Source organism: Streptopelia decaocto (assembly GCF_964273445.1).
Source record: "Streptopelia decaocto genome assembly, chromosome: 3".
Classification (NCBI taxonomy): Eukaryota; Metazoa; Chordata; class Aves; order Columbiformes; family Columbidae; genus Streptopelia; species Streptopelia decaocto.
Window position 1 is genome coordinate 95,485,527 of NC_138656.1, and position 25,681 is coordinate 95,511,207.

Sequence of the window (25,681 nt, forward strand, 5' to 3'; positions counted from 1 at the left end):
GAAGGATGCTCTAGCCTGTGTTCAAAAACTATTGTTTTATAGCTGTGCAAAGTAGTTTGACTATGCCACTGAATATATACAACTAGTTAAGTATCACGAGAAAATAACTTTGTGTACTCTCCACTTTCCTTTAAATATGCAGTTGAATCTCAGGCAGTTCTATAGAGAAGCAGAGGCACTCAGGTCCTGTATAAACCCTGAAGAAACCTGCTAGAGCAAGGAAGCTCAGGACAGTGGAAAATGCCACCTGCCTATCCAGAGTGAAATAGCAGAGCGTTGTGGCTCTCTGCTCAGCTTGGAAAAGAGAAGCAAGGATGAAAAAGGCAGTAAAGATTCTCAACTGGGAATGTATTTTACCAAAAAGTACTCAAAAATCATAAAAACAGGAGACGAGGCCAGCACCAGCCTTCTAAAAACCTTGGGAGACATCAGAGAGTTAACAGAATGCCTGTTCAGTTAGGACACAATGTAGCAGCCCAAACTGCACTCTTCAGACAGACCTCCTCTGAAAATCTATTAACAGTAAAACCAGATCTGAATAAAACCTTGATGTGACATTATATGCAAATCTTGAATGCAACCTTTGATGTTCCCAGATATAAATGGGAGTGAGGAAGAAAGTGAGAAAAACAGTATTAACACGGTGTTGAAGAAAAGAGGATCAGAATTTTTGGGGGAAAAAAAAAAAAAAAAAAAAGAAAGAAAAAAAAAGAAAAAAAAAGAAAAAAAAAGAAAAAAGGTAAGAGGAAAAAGTGAGAGAAATTAAACTGTGAAACCTGTTCCTACTATGCATGGTTTTCCTGACTGCTAGGACTCTACTGCAACCTAATTACCTGCCCAGTGTATTTTATAATTTCCTGTCTTTTATTTTTTATTTTATAAAAAGTCTCGAAGTTACAGTTAAGAATTTGCTGCAAATGAAAGCATGCAGGCCAGCTTTCACACAGAGCAGTTATTTTTTTCTAATGGTTATTGAGTAATTGGACTCCCACAACTCCGTGTCACCCCTGGTGCTTTTATTTTCCTCTCCCAGAACCAAGAGCTTTCAGCAACCCGGTTGCTATTCCTATTTCTGCCACACGGTGTCAGTGAAGGCTTGGAAACCAGCTTCAGCTCCCAGGCTGAGTGTTGACAAAAACTTGTGCAGGCTTTCCCCAAGCGAGGACAGTTCCGCGATAAATGAAGCTGGTTTCTGTACCCATCTTCCAAACATTCGTGATCTCCCACTCCCGAAGAAGTCCGAGGAAGGACTAACCATAACATATTCAAACCAAAGTTAAAAAATTAAGACTAATGCTATTAGAAGTACATCAAAAAAGCTTCACATAGAATCACAGAATGTTAGGGATAGGAAGGGACCTCAAAAGATCATCTAGTCCAATCCCCCTGCTGGAGCACGAACACCTAGATGAAGTTACAGAGGAAGGTGTCCAGGTGGGTTTTGAATGTCTCCAGAGAAGGAGACTCCACAACCCCCCTGGGCAGCCTGTTCCAGTGCTCTGTTACCCTCACTGAGAAGTTTCTTCTCAGATTTAAGTGGAACCTCTTGTGTTCCAGTTTGAACCCATTAACCCTGTGTCTTACCATTGGTTGTCACTGAGAAGAGCCTGGCTCCATCCTCATGACACTCACCCTTTATATATTCGTAAATATTAATGAGGTCACCCCTCAGTTTCCTCCAAACTAAAGAGACTCAGCTCCCTCAGCCTTTCCTCATAAGGGAGATGCTCCACTCCCTTAATCATCTTTGTTGCCCCGCGCTGGACTCTCTCCAGCAGTTCCCTGTCCTTCTGGAACTGAGGGGCCCAGAACTGGACACAATATTCCAGATGTGATCTCACCAGGGCAGAGTAGAGGGGAAGGAGTACCTAACTCGACCTCATATTCCTGAAGAAAAAACCCATCTCAAATACAATGGTATGGTGAGATTGGTATTTTTCATGTATAAATTTAATCTCTGTTAGTTTAGTGTACTGGGGAATTTTAATTAGAGGCTGTAACACCATCTATTCAATTAGCATAGCTCATTGTATCTCAAGCTGAACAACAAAACAATACAAAGGCTCCAGCTGGTATAAAATGCAGCTGCTTGCCTCCTGGAAGATGTACACTGTCTTGAGCATATTAAACCTTGTACTTCAGTCCCACCATTGATGGACTGCTGGTTCAGCTGTCAAATTGTTTTTTACATGTCAACCCGAAATAATTTCCCTAACACTCCGGAAGTCTTGTCAACCTCTTATTCAATGGGTCAATTTCTGGTGTGACTTCTTGGCTAAAATAAAAACAGAATTTCCATAACCAGCAATAGCTGACATTTCCTTATACAAATGAGGGACACTAACTCTTATCTCATTTTGGTGAATAATAAATCCCAGATGGATGTAAACAAAGAACTATAATTTTACTTCCCATTATACTAAACTTCAATGATTTTACTTTGCTTTGGTAATTCAGTATCACAGCTGCTGGACTAAAATATCATAATATGGCCATCCAGCAGTCATTTGGAAGTAATGCTGTGATTATAAGCACTGGTCATCAACATCTTCAAATGGATGAGGCAGAAAGCTTCTGAAGAGCTTTACCCCATCACAATATTTTTCAACCAGTGATACAAAAAATGTTAAATGGATTTGAGTTACCCATTATTTATTTTCTACCTCCTATCCTCATAAAAAAAATCATTTCCACCTAGCAACAAATTGGTTCTTCTTATGGCATTTTCCCCCCTAATCTTTTTGGGTGATGACATTGCCTACTGTGAATCAAGATCTGGGTAGTGAGGTATCAAGAAACACAATCATGTTGAGAAGAAGACTGAGTAGATAGGCTATCAAATTGGATTCTGGAAAGCTCCTGTGGAAACACCGAATCAATGCATAATGTTGGAAGGAGAAATGCTGTCATTGAAACTAATTTCATTATGAACAATTCCTGATTAAGGATTCTTCTGCTTTAACTTAAGAGTCTAAAAATTAGGTGCCTAAGACTAAGTTTATGTTATTAATTTTAGGAAGACTTCCCATGAGTTTTTGAACAACTTTTGATGATCTTGATTAAGGGGTGAGAAGCACTTCAACTAAACTGCAGAGGATATTTAATGACAAGTTTTTGAAACCAGCAGTAAGAACAAAAGACTTAAAGTGATCTCTTCTGTGAACAGGGAGATGATATCTACTTCCCAGGCTGTCTGTCTTACCCACTATTAAGCTTTACACCCACACATTACTTCATTTTTAATGAAGTAACTAATAACTAATCTTAGCTGAAAAAAATAGGTCTAACTTAAGACCAGGTTTATGTTGAAGAATTAACAGAGTGTGTCCAGTGATAGAGTCAACTTTCTTCCTAATAGCTGGGATAGTGCTGGGTTTTGGATTTAGTATGAGATGAATGTTGATAATACACTGATGTTTTGGTTGTTGCCAAGCAATGTTTATACCAAGTAAAGGACTTTTCTGGAGGCTGTAGGTGTACAAGAAGCTAGGAGAGAGCACAGCCAGGACAGCTGACCCAAACTGGCCAAAGGGATATTCCACACCATATTGCATCATGATTGGTATGTATTTTGGGTGAAGAAGGAAGGGAAGGACATTCGGAGTGATGGTGTTTGTCTTCCCAAGTAACCATTACACATGATGGAGACCTGTGTCCTGGAGATGGCTGAACACCTGCCTGCTGATGGGAAGCAGTCAATTAATTCCTTGTTTTGCTTTTCTCGTGTGCAAGGCTTTTTCTTTACCTATTAAACTGCCCTTATCTCAACCCACATTTTTTCTTACTTTTCTAATTCTCTCCATCTCTCCGGGGGAAGTGAGCAAGAGGCTGTGTAGTGCTTAGTTGCTGGCTGGGGTTAAACCACAACAGAGTGACACAAAGGCACCTTTTATACAATGTTTATTGTAATGGAAATACTGAAAAAAAAATCTTACAGCTGGTAATAATGCCCAGCAGATAAGAACTGTCCTTGAATATGTGATGTGACTGTTGAAAAGATGGATAATATTCTGGGCTACACACACAAAGACCTGCCAGTGAAGTGATAGCTCATAAATAGGACACATTAGATGTGTCAACAAGTTTGAACAAAATCATGGAAGTCTGACAAAAGGAGTAGGTGATTAGGTCATGCTCCCTATGTATCACACATAAACAAGTATATACACGTAGGTTCCATCACTTCTTTCTTGTAAAACTCAAGGAAAAATAATGAAACTGTAAGAAATATAGCTGAATAACACTGACATTATGAAATCTTGAAGTATTTTGTCAAATATCAGCTTTACTGAAATGCAGACCTGTCTCACACAAAAGACAATGGAAGTATACATACATAAAACAGATACACAGCAACTAGTTTGCTTGAAGCAATGTATTTTCTGAGATGTTTTCTAGCTATCAAGTGCTCTATTGTATCCAGACTTTTAAAAGGACTTATGAATTGGGGGTTGTGTGATACTCCTGTTCTCCAGCCCACTTCTATATTTTATCTTCTGCCTCATTATCATGGTGCTAGAGAGGAATACAAGAACTAAATTCTGCTGGTTGGAAGCTTATCTCTACAGACTACAACTGGGAGCAATAGCACAGACATCTAATTGGCACAGGATTAATTTTCAAAGTCACATTACATAATCTTAGACAGTTAACAATCTTATGGAAATGTGAGCTATTACCAGAAGATCAGCTATGCTATAAAACAGACTGCCAAAAATGACAGGTTTGTTCAGCTCTGGAGGAAATGAAAGGTATCATCACAGAGTTTCCTGAGCTAACTGTACTGATTAACAGAGACAGATTGGTTTTAAATTATTCCACGACACACATACACACACAAATAATTACGAGTATTAATTGGTAACCCTGGTCATATCTGCAGAGCTGGCTATATTGAATGACCGGTTATTTCATAATCACATTTGATATATTATTTTTCTATCCATAGTAACAATAAAAAGCCTACAAAATCTTTATACACACTTCATGTTAGAGATGACCATAAATATAGCTGTTGTACCACACATGACAATACAATAAAAAGGTTTCACACTTCACTATGATTTGATTTAAACCTGCATGACTCATTAAAACCATGGTATGTTTCACAGCTGAAATGCTGTGCAACTTTGAAACCATAGCCTTCAAAATGCATCTGTCAGTCACTGTAAAATGGAGTTTCATCAGGAAAAACCCTTCCATGTCCATGTCTGTTTCTGACACAGACATAAGAATGCCTTTTCTTTAGACCTCACAAAGAAAATACAATTCACTAGGCTAGCAAAATGTTACAGCAAACATCTTGCATAGTATGTAACACCTGAATCTATATCATGAATCCACATTGCTAATATAATATTCCCCAAACTCAGTTGAAATCCTTGCAGTTTTACTGCACTGAGAACCAGGAGACAGACTGAGTGCAGTTCTGCCAGGGCTGAGCGCACCCCAGGCTCTGCAACCCCTGCCACCCATGCAGAGGCTTGGCTGCCTGTGCTGGAGATAACCTGTGGTATGGGGCAACATGTAAGCCGGGAAAAGGCTGCTACAAACTGAGCTTTGGGAGAAAGATGTGAGACACCTCTTTTAGGGGCCACCTCTTTGCCTGGGAGCTGTATATAAGCTCAAGTTCTCACACTTAGCTCAGGTAAAGACCATGTTCCATCATATGCATGTGCCTTGCTGATTTTGATCTTAATCCTCACCCACTGACTTTACTTTCTGGCTTTACTTCAGACCTGCTTCATGGCTGTGGATTTGTCTGGCGACTGCTGGGAGGTGACTGAACCCTGGTAAACATCACCAGATCTACCATGCTCTCAGGCACTGTGGGATTCTACCAGTGAGTACACTGCCCTGTCAATCTTGCTGCTGCTCTCAGCTCCTGGCCCTCCTTTCCCTGGGGAACAGTGCATTCCAGCTCTTCTCTGGCAAATCCACTTGTGAGATGTACAGTAAACAAACAGCTATTGTCAAAAAGTTTCACTCAACATGCAACTCAGAAAGTAAACAACACTTTAAAAATGAAGCAGGATTCCAAAACATTCCAATTTTTTGAAAGATAGTGAGTTAAAGCAGGAAGTGATAACAGCTTTCATTTTATTTGGTAATGCCCCAAAGATGCTGCTGTCTGAAGAGTGCTTCACTGACCTAGGGGAAAGATGAGTTAGTCTCTGTTCAGTTCCTGGCAGACAGGGCTTTACTGTTTTCAGTGGCCTTGGAGTTGTGCTATTGCTGAATATCCCCACTGAGTTACTTTCCTTCTTCCATAAACAGATGTTTCCTTCCAAACATCACTCACAATATAAAATTAATACCTGGTAGAAAATCCTGCCATCATCAAGGCTGCATCTGTTTTGGATCTAAATAGCAGATCTGGTCTTCAGAACTACCACTCCCGCAGCTTTGAAAATGTATAAAAATGAATGGAATAAATTCTTTAAAAGTTTCACACAGTTATCAAGAGTACATCTTCAAAGTAAAAGGAAATTAAAACAAAACCAGCAACAACTAAGTTTGTCATTCACTTCTTAGGAAATCTGACAAATACATGGTGGTATCCTTTTACTTGCCTTCATCCCATAAAGTTCTGGCATTGCAGGGGAATTCTGACTAACTGATGACAAGTCTTCTGTAGGAGCTGCTGTATAGTCAGCCTTTAAGCCAAGGTTTATGATACATCAGGTAAGAAGTATTTTATCAGTAGTGCTACAGACAGAAGTATAGGAAGAAAACTGGACAGCAGAACAGTCCTAAATTTTTATTTTTCAAAAATGTACATGTAGCCTCAGAAGCAAGAACAATAACACTATCAAAAATAGTTATAAATTTAACAGAATATGAGACTCCGTATGTGAAGGAATATATTTTTTTCTTTCGATAGCTTTTAGTAGGTTGGGACTGTTAAGACCAAGCACTTTTCCACTGATTCAGATTTCAGTCCTCCTCCTTTATCATCCAGTGAATACACAGCAGAACTACTACCCTTTGGAATGATGTTAGAATACAGGTAGCCAAACTGCTTATTATTATTTCACTCTGAAAAAAAAAAACCCACAAACCAGTATCCAAGGACATTCTTTTTTATTCAACTATAAGGGTAGCCTCCAGCCAGATGCAACTGCCCTTTCTTTTGGAAGAACTCAAATGAAAGTCAACATAATTTGTATTAACATTCAGAATACTGAGCATCTCTGGCATCTCACCTTCCTTCATTCTTCAGCATTGCCCTTTTCCAGATTTGGGTTTGTAGGATTTCACTATTTGCAGTAGGCAGAATTGCCTTTCAACATAAAGAATGGTAAAGGAAAGTAGAGCTGTTCCCCCTCTGGACTATCTGGTCAGAAAGCATATAGAGTGGAACTAGTTACACATCTGCATATAAGAATCTAGAAAGAAAAGGTCATAATTTCATATCAGCTTCATCTTTTAATGCTTTTCTACTTTTTGTGTATCTCACAAGGATGTGCATGACTCTTTGCCAGTAATCCCCACATAATGCAAACACCCAAGTACTTCAGCTAATAACTCGAACTCTTACATAAATTGAGTTCATACATTCTAGATCTTAGGTAGATGAAATTATTGTATCATTTCCTATGTGGTATCTTTTTAAAAATGAGAAAGCCACTCTAGTTATTATTCATCCAACAGATAAAGGTGAGGCTCATACTGATACTATAAAAGTAAAGCCCTTTCAGTGCCAGATTCCCCAAGTAATCTGTACAAAACTAAATAATTTAAAACATGATTGAATGTAATATGCCTCATCTATGGCAATCAAATAGGGTTCATGAAAATCATGGCACCATTTAAAAGAATACATGGTTCATCCAATTCTACCAACACATGCATGTATGCCTAGACCTCAGTATTCACCAGATACCTTTAAAATGATACAGAGCAGCATTTGAAACAGTTGACTATTGATAGGTGTTGACTGGGACTGTGATGTTAGAACTATACACAAACCTTTTATTTTCCAGTCTTAAAAAAATCAAACAACAATAAGAAAATATCAATTAATGCTGTTGAGCTCTGTGAGTCAGACTATGACCTCTTTGAGGAAAGGACCAGATTTGGATTCTGTACAGATTTCAGTACAACTAGCAGGTACTATAAAATCTAGATAATACATAATAGAGCTATCCAGAGACAAGTAATTATCTGACAATTAAATCTGGTTTCATTCTGAACTGGAAAGAAAAGCAAGTATCATCAAATTGTGTGAGTAAAGGAAGTTTCTGAAGTCTCTCACTAGTGTCTGGCATGGTCTCTCAGCCTTGGAAGGCAGCAGTGCTGAGGACTTTCAAGCTGGGTGCTGGCAGGTTGTGTGTGCTCAGGATCTCAGCTCCTGTCAGCTCTGGAGTGGGCAGCCAAGAGGCCCTGCAGCCCAGCTGGTGGGACACCAGAAGGCTGCTTGTTCTGCATTGTCTTTGATCAAACGATGTAATCTATGCTGTATATTTTCATTTTGATGGATGCAGGTTCCCTGAGAGAAACCATTTCATTAGAAAAGTTCTGACCCAAATGAGTAACTTAAACAAGGACCATTCCCATTCTTTACCTGTATAAATTGAGTTCAATACATGGAATTGTACATAACTTAATCCCCTGTGGTCTTATTCCAGTTATTAACTGCTGCAACCGGTTACTGTGGAATGACCGTGTCAGTAACCAGAGACCTTCATGCATCCTAAAAGTATCTTGAATTTTTTATTAATCTAGTTTTCTATTTTTAAATCATGTTTTCAAATAAAGAAGAAATAGGTATTATATTTACTCTGCAGTCAACTTACACTCTTCTTTAAGCCCTATGCTTTGCAGTAGCTGTGCAAAGAAGTTGCAAGAGTTTAATTGCTGTGCAGTGGTAAAGAAATCTTGTGGTCTTATCTGCAAAATGGAAAGACCTTACCCTTGACACTTACTCTGCTTCTAGCGATAAACAGTAGCTGAGTGAACACAAAAATAGGACAAAGCATACTGATGCTCTCATCTGGATTTCATATTCTGTGAATGTTCATGTAAATACATCCTAAAAATGTCTTAAAACCTGTTCTTCTCAGTGGCTTTCACTGAAATCTCTGGTGAGCAGACAATGTGGGCACACATGAGAATCATCAACATGAAGTACTTGAATGCAATAATGAAACTTGCATTCAAATTCACAGACTTGTTAATGGCTTTCATTTTAGCTGGTCTGTGCAGCAGCTCGGACAGTGTATGTCAACTCTCCTAATTAAATTGAAAGCTAAATAGCAATGCAGTCCTTGTTGTATACTGTTGAAAGCAGAATTCCTGCAGTGCAGCTCACTCAAAAGCCCAGTAGATGTCAATCAAAGTTCAAGCTTCTGATTCAACCCTCAGCTGTTAATTAACTGTCAGAATGATTTAATCTAGTTTATTACTAACATCTGAGGGATGTGTTGTGCCTTCCACTTGCATAGATGTTATTGCTGTGAATGCAATAATCAGAATAAGAGACTGCAATATATTTTTCAGTACCATATAGTCATTCCTGGCTACCTCAGTGTTATCTGAATAAGACACAGACAAAATATAACCAAAGCACTGACTCCACATGCCACACTAGTCCAGCAGCACTGGTCAAACCTAAGCAGAGAAACAGACTGCATTGTTAAGGATGATACCATAGAGCAGTATTAGGCAGTAAAACTCTGTGGAACCACTTCTGCTCTTCTGTGAGAAGGTCCATGACTAAATCCCAGATTAACCTTGACTATGGATTTTTCAAACGGGTAAAATTATTTTCTCAGACACTTCAGCATATGCACTGCTCTATATCACATTTTCACTGGCAGTCCAAGTTTCACAAATATGACTTTGGAAAGAGCTTTAAACCACTTTCATTTCTCTCCTCAAAATCACGTGAGCCTGCAATCAGTGCAGTATGAGCTTCTTACATAAAGATGAGATGGTGTGCAGCTACCAAGGACCTGCACCTGCAGATCCCACAAACAACTTGCCCATAAACACAAGCAGCAGTTGGGGTAGGTGAGGTCCGTGTAATGCACAAAGGCAGTTTAAACAACACACGGCTTGGGGAGAAGCAGTCCAGTAAAAGGTGGGTGGACAGCCAAATGCCAGCTTCCATACTTAGCAAAACAATAACGTACACAAATGTCAGGGAGGAACGGCTCCACATCAGCACCAGTACAATCTTCATTTGCAAGTGCACAGAGGGGAAAGCTTTCCTTCTCATGGGTTCAGGGGGAAAATAAAGGTGTAACTAGGGCGAGAGCTCCTAGGGCTGAAAATTTGACCTTGACTCTTTAAAGGTGAGAAGGGACTGTCTGTTTATAGAATGGGTTATGGCAAGCACAGGTAGTTCTCCTAAAACCACCTTTGCTCAAGATGAGAACGAAGGAAGGACGCTTTTCTTCCTAGCTTAAAGTACAGCTGCTTTGGGAGGAGTATTATCTTTACACTGCCTGTCAAGCTGGCTGCCGAGCAAAGGACCGAGCAAACATGCTCAGTCTTCTGAATAGCTTTGGCTGAAAACTCACTGTTTTCGCCAACGTGCGTTTACAGGCAGTTAGCACACCATTCCAGAAAAACAAAATAGTATCATCAGTCCGTTGAAAAGAGAAAAAAAAATAAATAGAGTCTTGCAAAATCTCGCCTTCGGCTGCAGTCTCATTTGCATCTTGCCTCGGAAAGCCTAGGGCGCTTGCAGATAACAGTCCTGACATGCACAAATCCTTCTGAAAAACATGAATGAAAGACCCGTATGGCAGGGCTGGGTGCGCTAGTGCGCCGCTCCGTTCATGAAAATGTCACTAATGTAAATAAGAAATGCAAATGGCCGTGACTACAGCTAAGTGGGTTCTCACGGCGCAACCATCTCCCCGGCGGCGCCAGCGCATTCATGCTCATTCAGAACGCGGAACTGATGAAGGCCAACGTGTTCTCCGCTCACCCGGCTACCAGCAAACTGAAAGGGCCGGGCTGCGAGAGGGAGCAGCGCCCGGCGAGGACACGGCGGCCCCGGGGGTGTGCATGTGCAGAGCGTGTCTGCCCCCCCGCAGCCGGCACAAGCGCCTGTTCCGACAGCCCGGCGACAACCCCCGGCGAGGGGCCGCCCCGCCCGCAGTCACGCTCCGCTGGCTGCAGCGGCCACGTCGGGGGAGCGGAGGAGCAAGTCTGATCGGAGGGGGAGAGAGGGGGAAACGGATAGAGAGAGGGGGGAAGCGGCGAGCGGGCTCCCGACGGCCAGAACCCGCTCGACGCTCCCCACGCCGCCCCCGCCTGTTCCCGTAAAAGCTCCTGCTTCCCGCCGCCCCAGCCCACCCGTGCCCTCCCCCGCTTGCCCTCGCTACCCGCCACACTCCCCCAACCTGGTGAGAGCTGCCCACCACCCCCACCCGCCCCCCGTTCTCCCTCCCTCTCCCGACGGAGGCCGCCGTCCGGCAGCCCCCCTGCCGCCGGCTCCTTCACGGATGAATGGAGCGGGAGGAGGCGGGCTCCAGGCGCCGCCTCGCCTCGCTTCTCTCAATGAGAGCCCGGGCGGGCGCCGCCCCGCTCCCGCCTCCCCCCCCCGCCATCCCCTCTGCGCGCGGCTCGCGAGCGTGTCGGTTGAGCCGCCGAGGCGGGTGCGCAGCGCAGGGGCAGCAACCGCCGGTCCGCGCGCGGGGCCAGCGCCGTCCCGGGTCCGTTATCCTCGCCCAGTCCGCACCCGCCATCTCTGTCCTTCAGAAAACACCGCGCGGTTGTTCCCAGCGCGGCGCCGGCTCCGCCGAGCGGGTCGGGGCTGTGAGAGAAGGAGCAGCAGCCGCCCGGGCAGGCTGAGAGGCGGAGCCGCCGGCCGGGGCGGGCAGGGCCAGGAGGGGTTTCAGCACCTCGGCCCGGCGGACAGGGACGGGACCCGGCCGGCAGCGCCCGGCTCTCACGCACCGCGTCCTCCGCTGCGCTCCGCCGGCCCCTCTCCTCCTGCCCAGCCCCGGCAGCGCCTCGCAAGCGCAGGGGGAGCCGGTTTCACGCCGTCCCGCAGCAAATGCCCCTTCCGCGCAGCCTTAACTTTCCCCCGCGGCTGGGGACACCCACATTTCCAGTGGGGGAAGCGAAACCCACCCCCGGTTTCCAGCCACCATCCGTGCAAAGCCCACCTCGCCAAGGGGGAACGGGAAGTTTTTGGGGGAGCGCGACTCACCCAGGACGTTCCCGACGAGAGCCACGATGAAGACGACAATGTAGCCGGCGATCAGCGCCCATTCATACTCTTTGGGATGCAAATACTCCTTCCAGAGGTATCGCAGAAACTCCTCATCGTCGTAGTCGGAGGAAGGGGTTAAAAGAACATCCCTCGTTTCGTTTAGCTCCGAGCCGGCCGTCCAATTCCTGCACGGAGGGGAACCATCCTCGGGTTGAATCCCGGACATCCCTGGTGGTTGGTCCGTGGGGCTGTGGATTCAAAAAAAAAAAAAAAGAGGAAAACCAAGAAAGATCCTCTCAGAGTATCCGAGCTTTCTCCCCACCGTCCATCGAGGCTTGTGGTTGCCACTGCGAAAAGCGGGGTGTGGGGAGAAAAATGACGCGGGAACTTACGGGAGCCAATGCGGGAACAGACTGGGGATCCGCGTCGGTCCCCAACCCGCTCTGACCAGCCTTTTCCCCGGCCGGGGAAAAGGCTGGTCAGGATGGGTTGCGTGTCTCGGGTGCTGAGCTTCACCTGCCCCCGCTGGAAAAGTCACGTCCGTTTCGGACTACGCCGATTTTCGTTCTTCAAACCGTGCACATGCAACGCGCGCCCTCCTCCCCCCACCCCCGCAACTCTGCAGGCCCCCCTCCCCATCCCTATATCTCTGCCCCGGACCCTGCTCCCGGCTCGTCCACCCCTCTTCCGGCTCCGATTTCCCTCGGTTTCCCACCTTTTCTCTCTCTCTCTCTCTGTCTCTCTCTCTCTCTCCCCCTCTCCCTCTCTCTCTTTAGACTTTTCTACATTAAATGCCACATATACTCAAGGTATTAGTGGATTAAAGGCAAGGGAGGGCTGCTGTGGAAGGAAGCACAGGGTAAAAGAAGCCATTAAAAACGAGTGGCTAATCAGGCTGCCTCCCTTCAGTGCCCCTTTTAAGGCTGTGCTCGGTATGGGGCTAAAACAGAGGAATTAGTGTCGGCGGGAAAGCCCCTAAGACTGCTGAATAGACAAGTGCGGGGTTTCCTCGGGTTTGAAGACTGTGAGAGTTCACTGTAGGTTCGAGTCTAGCATGCAGACTCCCCGCACTGGGGTTGTTTCGAACATTCAGCTCGGGGATTTCAAGACAGCAACTGCCCTTTAGCTATTGTGAATTGAGATGAGCTGGCAGAGGACAATTCAAGAGAGCCCATAAGCGCTTGTTAAACAGTGTGATAGGATTCTTGGCTTCTGGTCATTGCTTCTTGAATTATTTTAATACTTTGTCCAGCGTACAGTTCCCAAAAGAGAAGGGGTAGGTCTGGACTTGTTCCTCCCTGACTGAAAAACAAAACAGAACAGAACACAACCAACCAAGCAAAAAAACACAAACAACCAACCCCCACCACCTTAACGTAATCCATTCAATTCCTAGCTGAGTAATGACTCTGATATAAGCACCACTTCCACTGTGAAATGACACAACTCTCTCATTTAAGCATTTTGATGCAGAATCTGCACATCTGTAGGAATGGAGGAACTATTCTGATGGGACTCTACTTCCAACACATAAGCATAATAGAGAGGCAGATATTCATAAACAACGTAGTGCTTAGCTCTAGACAGTACTTTATGTTCCTGAATTGTTCTTTATAGGTATGCAGCCTCTCTGTTGCCTTTGAAGTCCAGAAGAGCATATCTACACCTGGTGTTGCTTTTGGGCACCTATCCCTTTCCCATTCCACAGGGAAGTTGAGTGGACTTTTTAGGCTGAATACATTAAAGAGTGAGATATACTTGGATATGCAGGTAGGATCAGCATCTATCTTACATAAATTAGAAAGGTAGACTTTGCAAGCATCATAAATAAAGATTAGATACTGCAACTAATGAAAACATCTAACGTTATATTAGTTGGGGTATGAGTTTTGAGAAGTGATTTAAACTCTCCTGAGAATGTGGGAATACAGGTCTACTTGGTACACAAAAATAGACGTATTTAGGGAGTTTGTCATGGTCTTTGCTAGTGATGAAAAGAGGGCATGAACATTTAGTGATCAGTAACAGACATCCATGATCTGGCTTGTTTCATGTGTTAACATGTTGGTCCATAATTCCAATATTTGCTTCCAAGTTGTCATAAAGTCTGAAACAGGTAATGCCTTTCTTTTTTTTTTTTTTTTTTCTTTTTTTTTTTTTTTTTTCTTTTTTGACATAGAGTGCTTTTCTTCTTCCTCCCTCACCAGTAGTAAGGACTTGAATTAAAAAGGCATACATATTAAGAAACAACATGGTTTTAGGAAAAATACATCTTAGGGCTCATTTTTTCAACAAGATTACAAGTTTGATTGATATAAAACATAAATAATTGATTATGCAGATTTATAAACTGCACAAATTTGCTATTCCTAGAGTATTGTAAGACATTTTCTTTGATTAATACAACACATTCTAATTAGGAAGACAGGACAGTAAAAAATCAATGTGACACTTTATAAAGATTAAAAATGGAATAGCTAACGGACCTCAGCATGAAATGGCAGACAAAGAATTATCATTGAGTCTGTGCATTTTTACTGTCAGTTCTCAGTTCTCACTCAATGATGTTGAAGAAGGCAGATGATCCAAAGATCAGAGGTAATCAGCTAAACACACACTCTCATCATGAATCCATAGTCAGAAAGCTTCATGTGATCCTCAACAGCATAAATAAGTATACCTGTGGAAAGAGATGGTGTACACAAGTATGAGTGAAACTTGACTAACCAAAAATATTCACCATGTACAAAACTCAGCTACTGAGGAAAAAAAAGAAGTGTGTGTATATATATATATATATTTAAAATCAAGATTCAATGCTAGCTTCAATGGGAATTAATTCAGAAAAAGTCACATGGCCTGTAGTATGCAAGAGGTCAGACTAGATGACTACAGTATTCCCCTCTGGCTTTCTAATTTGTGAAAGTGTGTTAGCAAAATAGATTTGATTGATGAATTTTAGTGCTGATTTATCTTTTCATTACATCAAGACTAGTGCAAAAGTATAAAACTGTTCCTTTTATATGCAAGTGAAGAGCAAATGCTCAGAAGTATGTAATTCTCAATTTATTAATTGTTTTTCAAATTCAAAACCTGTTTAGTGTGTGGATTCACAAACTTCTACAATCAAAGAATATACCAGCTACCCAGCACTCAAAAGAAGCATAAATCCAAGGTTATGTCTATTAACCTTATCTCAGGAGAGTACTGTGTGGTACTTTATTTAGCTAAAAGGTTTGCATACATTGATAACTCTTCTAATCCATAACTTTCCATCACTGATCCAAAAATACTGAAATGAAATTATCAGTCCTAGAAGATATGTTCTGTGGTTTTCAATGTCACTTATTATATGATATTAGACCATGTGAATATAAATCAAACTCAATTTTATGCTTTATTGCATCTGATAGCTCATAGGAACTGACATTCATAGAGAACAAAAGAACCCTTCTTCAGCATCCAAGTTTATTGCTTTGTCAAACACATTTTCCCTGCCATAATAATAATTCTATTGCAGACTTCCGTTTTTATTAATCACACAAATAGGCAGCATTTTTTCATATCTTAGAGACTAGCCCTTCCATTTAAAATCTATTTGATTCAGAGGATTAGTTCCATACTAGTTTAATAGCATATTAAATTAAGAGTCTTTTATCAAAGCAGAATGATTTTTAAAGTTTTTGCAAACTTGGGTTAGAGGCAGCTGAGTCAGAAGGTTTCTTTTCAGCCTTTGCCGAACATTTCAACAGGCACTTTCATTCTTAGGAAGCAAACCACATAAGCACAGCTCCTGAAGAGAAATAGGCTGCTGTGCAGTATTGGCAGCAGAGACGGACTGTGTGAATATGTCCTTCCTTCCCATCTTCCCTTCACTGCTGTCATTTAACAGCTTTTCTCTGACCCCTTTCTCTCTCTTAAGGAATATGCCACATGACAGTTCAATAGAAAGACACCATCTTTACCATTTATTTACCTGAACAAACCTGCTCAGTCATGACCCAGACTTTGTCTGTGAAGCCCCTCTGGTATCTTTCCTCCTATAATGGTGTTTCAAGGTGAAGTGATGCTTCTCCGGCAGCAGCTCAAAGTAGTTCCTGAGAAGCAGATGGGCTATTATTAACTAAATAGTGAAGAAGGGAAGACAGTGAATGAACAGGCAGAGAGAGGCTAAGAGCAAGAGAAATGACTGATAGAAAAAAACAAGTTTGAGAATCTACACAGCCATAAAATTCAGTGGGATAATACAGGTGACAAATACCAGGCAGCAAGGTGTAAAAAGCCACAAAAGAAAAATGAATACTGTATTTTTTGTAAAAAAGAAAGAATTAATCAGCAAATCTTATAGATGTAGATAACGATGCTCCATTGCATACTGCATTTTGCAACACCACATTTCCTTTAGGGCCCTTCTTGTCTTAGCATTAATTTGGCAGTGAATTGTAGGTTAAACAGGCAAAACTAAATTAAACATGAGAGATGTTATTCAAACCTACCATTGAATTTTTTGAACCAATGGTGATATAAGAAACATCCAGCAATTAATCTTGTTTAGCCAACCTCAGACACTTTTCTATTTGTGTGTAGAAAGCAGGATCCTGTTTTAAACAATACAAGAGCTTGCTAAGATACCGTTACCTGAATATAGCAATAATATCAGCCATGCTCTATTGATTCATTAGCTCACTAGCACCATTAAAATGAGGCAGAGCTAAGAGAACTTAACTCTGTTTCTAGCAGTGATCAGATAAAGATCAGCACTTGGTTAGATCATTCCATCTTCATTATTAATATCCATCAATGCAGAACATATTTGAAGAGAAAAAGTCTGATTCTGGTCTCATTCACACTATTGTAAATGTGAAGTAACGTCGTGTCAGTAGAGTTATGCTGCTGTAATACAAATTAAAATAGTTGTGCACTGCATGGTTGTGCAGATTCAGATGAACTAAAAGCACCATGAGAATTCGAGTCTTTGTAAAAATTCTGTTGTGCAACCTGCAACAGAATTGCTTGGCATCATTCCTGTATGTCACAGGCATAATTACCAGGGTGGTACAATTCATTTATATATATTTAAAAAAGATACATCCCTCCTCCATTCTTATATTTGGCCATTTGCTTATTAACAGCCAAGTACTAAAAGAAGTTCAGAAAAAAATTGGTTTTGACATATGAAAATGAGTGTGTTCCATCTGCACTATTCACTCCTCCACTAAGTCTACGAATATTTTAAAGCAGACACATTTAATTATGAGGGCACAGATCCAACCTTGATAGAACAAATTACACCTCTCCTGAAGAGGTCTCTGAACTGTATATGGAAGCTGAAAGAAGGATGCCTGTTTACTCTTTATTTAAAAAACAAAACAAACAAACAAACAAAAACAAAAAAACCAAAACAAATAAACAACAAGACAAGGCACTCCCAATTATTATTTCCATCAGCAAATCTAAATAAGTAAAATAGAAAAAGGTCTTCTTATCTTCATGTTTATCAGAATACCAGAACTCATTGTTGTAGAAGCCAAAGCAAATTAATTACAAGTCCATCAAAGCTGTTAAATGAAGCAGTTTGGATGCAGTATTGTGCTCAAGAGCTCTGAAGACAGAGAAAATATATCTCCAAATGTAAACTGTTTCTTAAAATTAATTTCCCTAGCATCTGCTTCTGACCCATCTAGAAACAAGACAGGATCTTTGGTGTGACATGAGACAAAATGGATATTCTCAAATTAAGTATTTTGAATAATAAGAAAGAAGACACACTTTTTTTTTTTTAATATATTAAAAAAAATAGTTATGTTAAAGCCTTTCAAATGAACTTAACACGAACATCCCATGCTCTAGAAAATATTCCATTGTAAGAAGGACAGGGTCTGTTGGAACAAGACCAGAGAAGGGCCATGAAAATAATCAGAGGGCTGAATAACATCTCCTACAAAGACAGGCTGAGAGGTTGTTCAGCCTGGAGAAGGCTCCGGGAACACCTTATAGCAGCCTTCTGGTAGCTAAAAGGGGATCTACAAGAAAGTTGGAGAGGGACTTTTTACAAGGGCATGTAGTGATAGGGCAAGGAGTAATGGCTTTAAACTGAAAGAGGGTAGATTTAGATTAGGTATAAGAAAGAAATTATTCCCCATGAGGGTGGTGAGGCACTGGAACAGGCTGCCCAGAGAAGTTGTGGGTGCCCCATCCCTGGAAGTGTTCAAGGCCAGGTTGGATGGGGCTTTGAGCAACCTGATCTAGTGGAAGGTGTCCCTGCCTATGGCAGAGGGGTTAGAACTAGAAGATCTCTAAGGTCCACTCCAACCCAAACCATTCTCTGGTAATATTATTTATAATGAATGTTTTCATGGCAATTAGAGGCCTGGGTCTACCCTTTACAACATGCAGCAAAGAACAATCTCTTCTGCAGAATGTAAATTTTAAGTAGAGAAGTTAGATTAAGAGTGGGAAGCAAAAGAAGATAGTTTTAAGTGATGTATCACTTCAAGTATATGAGAACTAAATGACACCAACCTGTATCACAGGCTATGACCTGTATTTTCTGTGTTCAGGTTCACTGACCCACTGACATAAGATCAGACCAGAATTACTATATTGTCTTATTGCTTTCATCAGATTCTTTCTTACTTTGTTGTCTAATCCCTCAGATAAGCAGATCATATTGCATGAGGTCAAAGATCCCTCTGACAGTGGCCAGGAATAAACGTATAGAGAACATAAGGGTAAGGCAAGTCTGCAATGATACTTTCTGTCACTACAACTTCCCCTCTCTAAGCAATCTGCAAGGCAGCAACTTCCTGAAGCAAATCATTATGTCTGGTTCATAAATATATCTTTATGTATTTTCCCCTAACAATTTTGCTTAATTGTTTTCTAAACTCAACTGAAGCTCTGGCTTCCACTGTAACTGGAGGCAATGATTTCTGCAGTTTGTTACATTGTTCCTCCTTTTCTACCTTTGAAACTGTTGCTGGATAATTTTATTTGGTTTGTTGTTCATATATTGTGAAAAATAGAATATTTCCCTTTCCACTCTTTCCATACCACTTGTGATGCTTTTTTTCCTCGGTCAAGTCTTCTTGAATGGATGTCCATTTCAACAATAATTTTATTTTTGTTACTCAGAATGATCAGAAAACTTTGTTACCTTTTATGTTCACACCCTTTCCTAAATTATCCATGAATATCTTGAGTAACACAAGTGCAGTGTAGGCCCCTGGATCTACTAATAGAATTCTTCTGGCAAGTTTTCCCTTTTAATAAATAATTTTTATTTCTACTGTTTTTCTTCTCATCTTGAACCTGTTATTAACCACAAGAGGGCCTATAAGATGATAGTTTAGCTTCATAAAGAGAGTTTGAAAGACCCTGAAAGTAGAAAATGTTCTGAAAACACAAGTACACTTCATAAAATCTAGGGGAAATGTAATGCATGCGATGTGTACCTTCCCTCTTCAAAAAACATGATGATTCTTTTCTACTGTGTGTATTCATGTCTACTACCTCTATTACACCAAATTGCAAAGTATACACAATGGACTTACCAGTCCAGTTTTGCAAAACCATCTGTAGATACTGTAAAAGTCTGGCTACATATTTGACACCTTTCATGTCTCCTGTATTGTTTTCATCTGGAGGTTACCTATTTTAGTTATTAGGATAACAATTTAGTATTTTAATGCCTTTAGTACATGTTTTGAGTATCACCAGGTCTTGGAAAACTTTTTATGTAAAGGGCAACTACTGGTATATTCATTCCTATATAATGCTTAGGAACTACTTGATACAAGACAAACCAGGTATGACCTGCTTTATGTCCCCAGTTTTAACCCTGATTTCCTGACTCTTAAAATGCTTAAGCCTCCTCAAATGTTCAGCACTGTTTCTTCAGTGGCTTTTTCTTCAGGATTTCAAAATGTTGATGACCCTCTTTTCCTTAGTGAGGGTGACAGAACACTGGAACAGGCTGCCCAGGGACGTTGTGAAGTCTCCTTCTCTGGAGACATTCAAAACCCACCTGGACGCCTTCCAGTGTAACCTCATCTAGGTGTTCCTGCTCTGGCAGGGGGGTTGGACTGGATGGTCTTTTGAGGTCCCTTCCAATCCCTTACATTCTATGATTCTGTGAAAACTCTAGGTGGAAAAGCCATTTATTGTGAAGCACAGCTGAGCTCTTAGCATTTTCACTGCAAGCAGGATTAATGGACTTCATGAGGATTCACTATGCTTATAGACATCGTAGTAAGTTGCTTGCAATGACTTATAGAAAACTCTGTCATCCCTTAATCCCAGCTTCTAGTTACTCATCTGCAAATTGAATTTACAGAGCTTCCTTACTATGAATGTCTGTAAAAACACAAATTTAAGGTGTTATAAGTGAAGGAGGTGAAGGATGACAAGTTGAGCACTTAAATTTATATGACTTGCATAAATCCTGGCACTGTTGCACTGGCTGAAGTCCAGACTAAGTTCACCAAGTCCAAACTAAATGTCAGAACTTGAAAAATCTGTCCCTTCCTTTACCTGTTTTGTCACCTTTCTGTAAATTTGCTTAATAATTTTGTATAAAAATAACCTCAGATTACCCTGGCTTGAGAATATCTACTCACATCTACAAATGTCTGAATAGAGTTTGTTTATAACCTAGGCAAAGATATATGCATTTAATTATAGGACTTTTAAATTGCTTCTTCATTTTCTATTCTCCTTGCCAGAGAATAAGAGTAAGATGGACCCTGAAATGGAGAATCTACACTGAATAAAGAACTGTTATAAGTGCAATCAAAATTATTACTTACATTGTTGTTAAAGTTCATTGAAGGACTCTAATTAATACATATGTGCAAGGAGAAAGGGTAGTTTGGAGATTTATACAAGAATATATCATCATTAAATAGATCAGTGGTGCTGTCTCATCAATAATACTGTTGGATGTGCTAGTCATTCTGTTGTTACAAATAGCACACAGCAGGTTTTGAAGATCTTTGAAAAGGGTAGTGAGAATGATACAGATAATGAGAACATCTTTGAAAAGATGTTGAAAAAAGGGGATGTTTTACCGCAAGAAACAAATCAGAAAGGATATCAGTAGAAATGTGCCAAAAAAATTAACAGGAAGAGGAAAGCAAACTACACATTGCTGTTCTAACTCAAGGAATAAGAAGGTATCACCAAATGAAATTAGTAGTGGGAAATACAGAATGGATCCAACAGCTTTTCTTCCAACAAGGTAAAAATAGGCTGTAGAACTCATTAAGGTAAAAATGTATAGTTACCTGTTTGAAGGTCTCATCATTCATATCGATAACAAGAATATCCGTGCTTGTCACTATTAATTATAACAAAAGATTTGACGTAGCTTTCCTGTGTTAGAAATTAGGTGAGATTTCTGAAGTTTCCAATGGAAAATTAAACTACGTGGTATCCTGTTTCTCACAGGTTAATGCACTATGAAATCTGCTCAATGAATGTGATAAGCTGCACCTTAAAATCAACTAAATTTCTTATCTCTTCAAATCTAGCTTACTGTAAGGAAACAAATTGTCCCCAGATAAACTATACACCTACTGTTGTCACAAAATAAAAGCAAAGATGGATGATTACAGGTTAACTGAATGTTTTCCAAGTTACATTATCAGTTACAAATAAAAAAAAGTTTAGAAGAAAACAATTTTAAAAATATATTCCTTCTTGAATGTAACACTGTAACCTTCTCTGTGCTTAATTAACAGGTCTCGCTTTCTGTTGAAGCATCCGTGCAAAAGCTGCATAAATGTACACCTCAGAATAGTATCACAGTACCACAGTATCACAGTACGTCTGGGATTGGAAGGGACCTCAAAACATCATCTAGTCCAATCCCCCTGCTGGAGCAGGAACGCCTAGGTGAGGTCGCACAGGAACATGTCCAGGCGGGTTTTGAATGTCTCCAGTGAAGGAGACTCCACAACCTCCCTGGGCAGCCTGTTCCAGTGCTCCGTCACCCTCACAGAGAAGAAGTTTTTTCTCAAATTTAAGTGGAACATTTTGTGTTCCAGCTTGATCCCATTACCCCTTGTCCTATCATTGTTTGCCACTGAGAAGAGCCTGGCTCCATCCTCGTGGCACTCACCCTTTATATATTTATAAACATTAATAAGGTCACCCCTCAGTCTCCTCTTCTCCAAACTAAAGAGACCCAGCTCCCTCAGCCTTTCTTCATAAGGGAGATGCTCCACTCCCTTAATCATCTTTGTTGCCCTACGCTGGACCCTCTCCAGCAGTTCCCTGTCCTTCTTGAACTGAGGGGCCCAGAACTGGACACAATATTCCAGATGTGGTCTCACCAGGGCAGAGCAGAGGGGAAGGAGGACCTCTCTCGATCTACTAACCACCCCCCTTCTAATACACCCCAGGTTGCCATTGGCCTTCCTGGCCACAAGGGCACAGTGCTGGCTCATGGTCATCCTGTTGTCCACCAGGACCCCCAGGTCCCTTTCCTCTACACTGCTCTCTAATATGTAATTTCCCAACCTATACTGGAACCTGGGGTTGTTCCCGCCCAGATGCAGGACTCCACACTTTCTCTTGTTAAATTTCATTAGGTTATTCCCCGCCCAACTCTCCAGCTTGTCCAGGTCTCGCTGGATGGCAGCACAGCCTTCTGGCGTGTCAGCCACTCCTCCCAGCTTAGTGTCATCAGCAAACTTGCTGATAGTACACTCTATTCCCTCTTCTAAATCGTTAATGAATATATTGAATAATACTGGCCCCAGTACTGACCCCTGAGGCACTCTGCTAGATAGTGGCCTCCAACTAGACTCTGCACCGTTGACTACCACTCTCTGGCTTCTCTCCTTCAGCCAGTTTGCAACCCACCTCACTACTCTATTGTCTAGACCACACCTCCTCAACTTAGCTGTGAGGATGCTGTGGGAGACTGTGTCAAAGGCTTTACTGAAGTCAAGGTAGACCACATCCACCGCTCTGCCATCATCCATCCACCTCGTTACATTCTCATAAAAGGCTATGAGGTTGGTCAAGCATGACCTACCCTTGGTAAAGCCATGCTGACTGCCCATAATAACCCTCTTATCCTTGATATGCCATGAGATGGCACCAAGGACAAGCTGTTCCATTACTTTCCCAGGGACAGAGGTGAGGCTGACCGGTCTATAATTACCCGGGTCCTCCTTCTTGCCCTTTTTGAAGACTGGAGTGACATTTGCTTTCCTCCAATCCTCGGGCACCTCTCCCGTTTCCCAAGACTTGGCAAAGATGATGGAGAGCGGTCCAGCAATGACTTCAGCCAGCTACCTCAGCACCCGCAGATGCATCCCATCTGGACCCATGGATTTATGGATGTCCAGACTATTTAATTGCTCCCTAACCCAGTCCTCATCAACTAAAGCAAACTCCTCCATTGACCTGGCTTCATCCGGGGCCTCAGGGGTACAGGGCTCCCCAGGACAGCCTCCGGCAGAGTAGACAGAGACAAAGAAGGCATTCAGTAATTCTGCCTTCTCTGTATCTTCTGCCACCAGGGCACACACCCCATTCATCAGTGGGCCTACATTGCCTCTGGTATTAGTTTTATCTGCTATGTATTTGAAAAAGTTCTTTTTGCTGTCCTTGACCCCTCTTGCCAGCTGTAATTCTAAGGAGGCCTTGGCTATCCTAGCTGCCTTCCTACATCCTCTAACAGTAGCCTTATATTCTTCCCAAGTGGCCAGCCCCTGCTTCCATGACCTGTAAACTCTCCTTTTCTGCTTGAGCATACCCAACAGATCCCTATTCAACCACGCAGGCCTCCTGGCTCCCTTCCTTGACTTCCTACGTGTGGGGATGCTCTGATCCTGAGCGTGGAAGAAGCAATCTCTGAATGCAATCCAGCTATCTTGGGCCCCTTTACCTTCAAGCAGTCTTGCCCATGGGATTTCCCCCAGCAATTGCTTGAAAAGGCCAAAGTTAGCCCTGCTAAAGTCCAGGGTTGCAATTCTACTTGCTATTCTGTTCCTGCCACACAAGATGCTGAACTCCACCATCTTGTGGTCACTGCAACCCAGGCAGCCCTCAACCTTTACTGCTTCGACCAGACCCTCCTTGTTAGTGAGGATGAGATCCAGCAGTGCACCTCTCCTGGTCAGCTCCTCCACCATCTGCATGAGGAAGTTATCATCAATGCACTGGAGGAACCTCCTGGACTGTGGCTGGCTGGCTGAATGGTCCTTCCAGCAAACATCAGGGAAGTTAAAATCACCCACAACAACCAGGGCCTGTGACTGTGAGGCCACTCTCAGCTGCCCATAGAAGGCCTCATCAACTTCCTCAGCCTGATCTGGTGGCCTGTAACAGAATACAGATATTCCAACTCAAATATGCAGATTAAGCCCTCCCAAATTGTGCCTGCATGGTGTATGCAAGCAAGATAACCTCACAGACTTCTAGTAGCACATACATTCTTAAAGTCTGTACTTGGTTCTTACACAACTCTCATTTTACAGAGAATATGAGAGGCTAGCATAAGTAACCTGGGCACTATCCTAAATTACTCTCCAGTAATTCAAGACATTTACACACATCTAGTACAAATACATTCATAATTTTTGGAAGATTTTTTAAGCTAGGTCAGGAATCATCAATTCTTCACAGCTAGCATAAAACTTTAATAAATAACAAAGTATATGTTCTCTTTGAGTAATCAGAACTACATTTATGTCATTTTTCATCTGGGTGCAGCTGGTAGTGCTAGTTGATCCAGTAGCACCCAGATATTGTGTTGACGATGTGTCCTACATCTTGCTGATGGAGCCGAAAATGAAGCAGGGAGCTGTCAGTTCCCTCTCCTGTGGATTCCAGCTGCAGGTCCTGCAGCCCATTCCATAGTGTTCAATATTTATTTTTGGTTGGAACACACTTTGTTTACTTAGTTAGGATGGATTTTCCTAGGAAGACAAGTGTCTTTGATGTTTTCTGTGACAAGTGCTCTATGCATTATGTTTGGACTGAATATTTAGTTAAATGAAATCAGGCAGTACAGGTAATAAATCATAGCAGTTATAAATCAATAAAAGCTCATGAAAGTTAGAACAAACTGCCTTGTTCTTATTCCAAAATGTGGAATTTGAAAGACCATGGTAACCTAGAAGACACAAGAAAGCTGGTTGTCTTTGAAGAGCTTATTGTGGGAATACACAAGAAAGAAAAATGTGCAAGGGCAAACAGGAAAATGGAGATATGCAAATCTTTCTAATGACCCAATGAAAATCAATCATGCTGCTGGAAATCAAACTCAGACCTTTTGATTCTAAACCTTGTATCTTGCACAGCAAACCTTTGCACCTCAGAGCAATGTGACCAATGTGGCCATGCGACCCATTAAAAAAAGAGGCATCCACAAACCCTTGAAGCAGTGGATCACAGCAGAGCTATGACTGTGTGCCCTGTTATTTCAGGCATTTATCAAAGCCTTTGTTCCCCATACTGCATATCTATTGAGAGTTACAGACAAGGGAGGCTGTT

The 25,681-nt window shown here is 41.8% G+C and overlaps 1 protein-coding gene across 1 annotated transcript in view; it reads right to left on the reverse strand.

The window, feature by feature from the left end:
- Positions 1–12,398, reverse strand: part of HCRTR2 (hypocretin receptor 2) — a gene marked incomplete at both ends in the record, with an annotated part of 34,563 nt that extends 22,165 nt beyond the window's left edge. The window contains one exon of the mRNA XM_082047316.1: positions 12,170–12,398. Within this exon, the coding sequence (XP_081903442.1) occupies positions 12,170–12,398 (229 nt within the window). The remainder of the gene's footprint in view (positions 1–12,169) is intronic.
- Between the last annotated feature and the right edge of the window lie 13,283 nt (positions 12,399–25,681).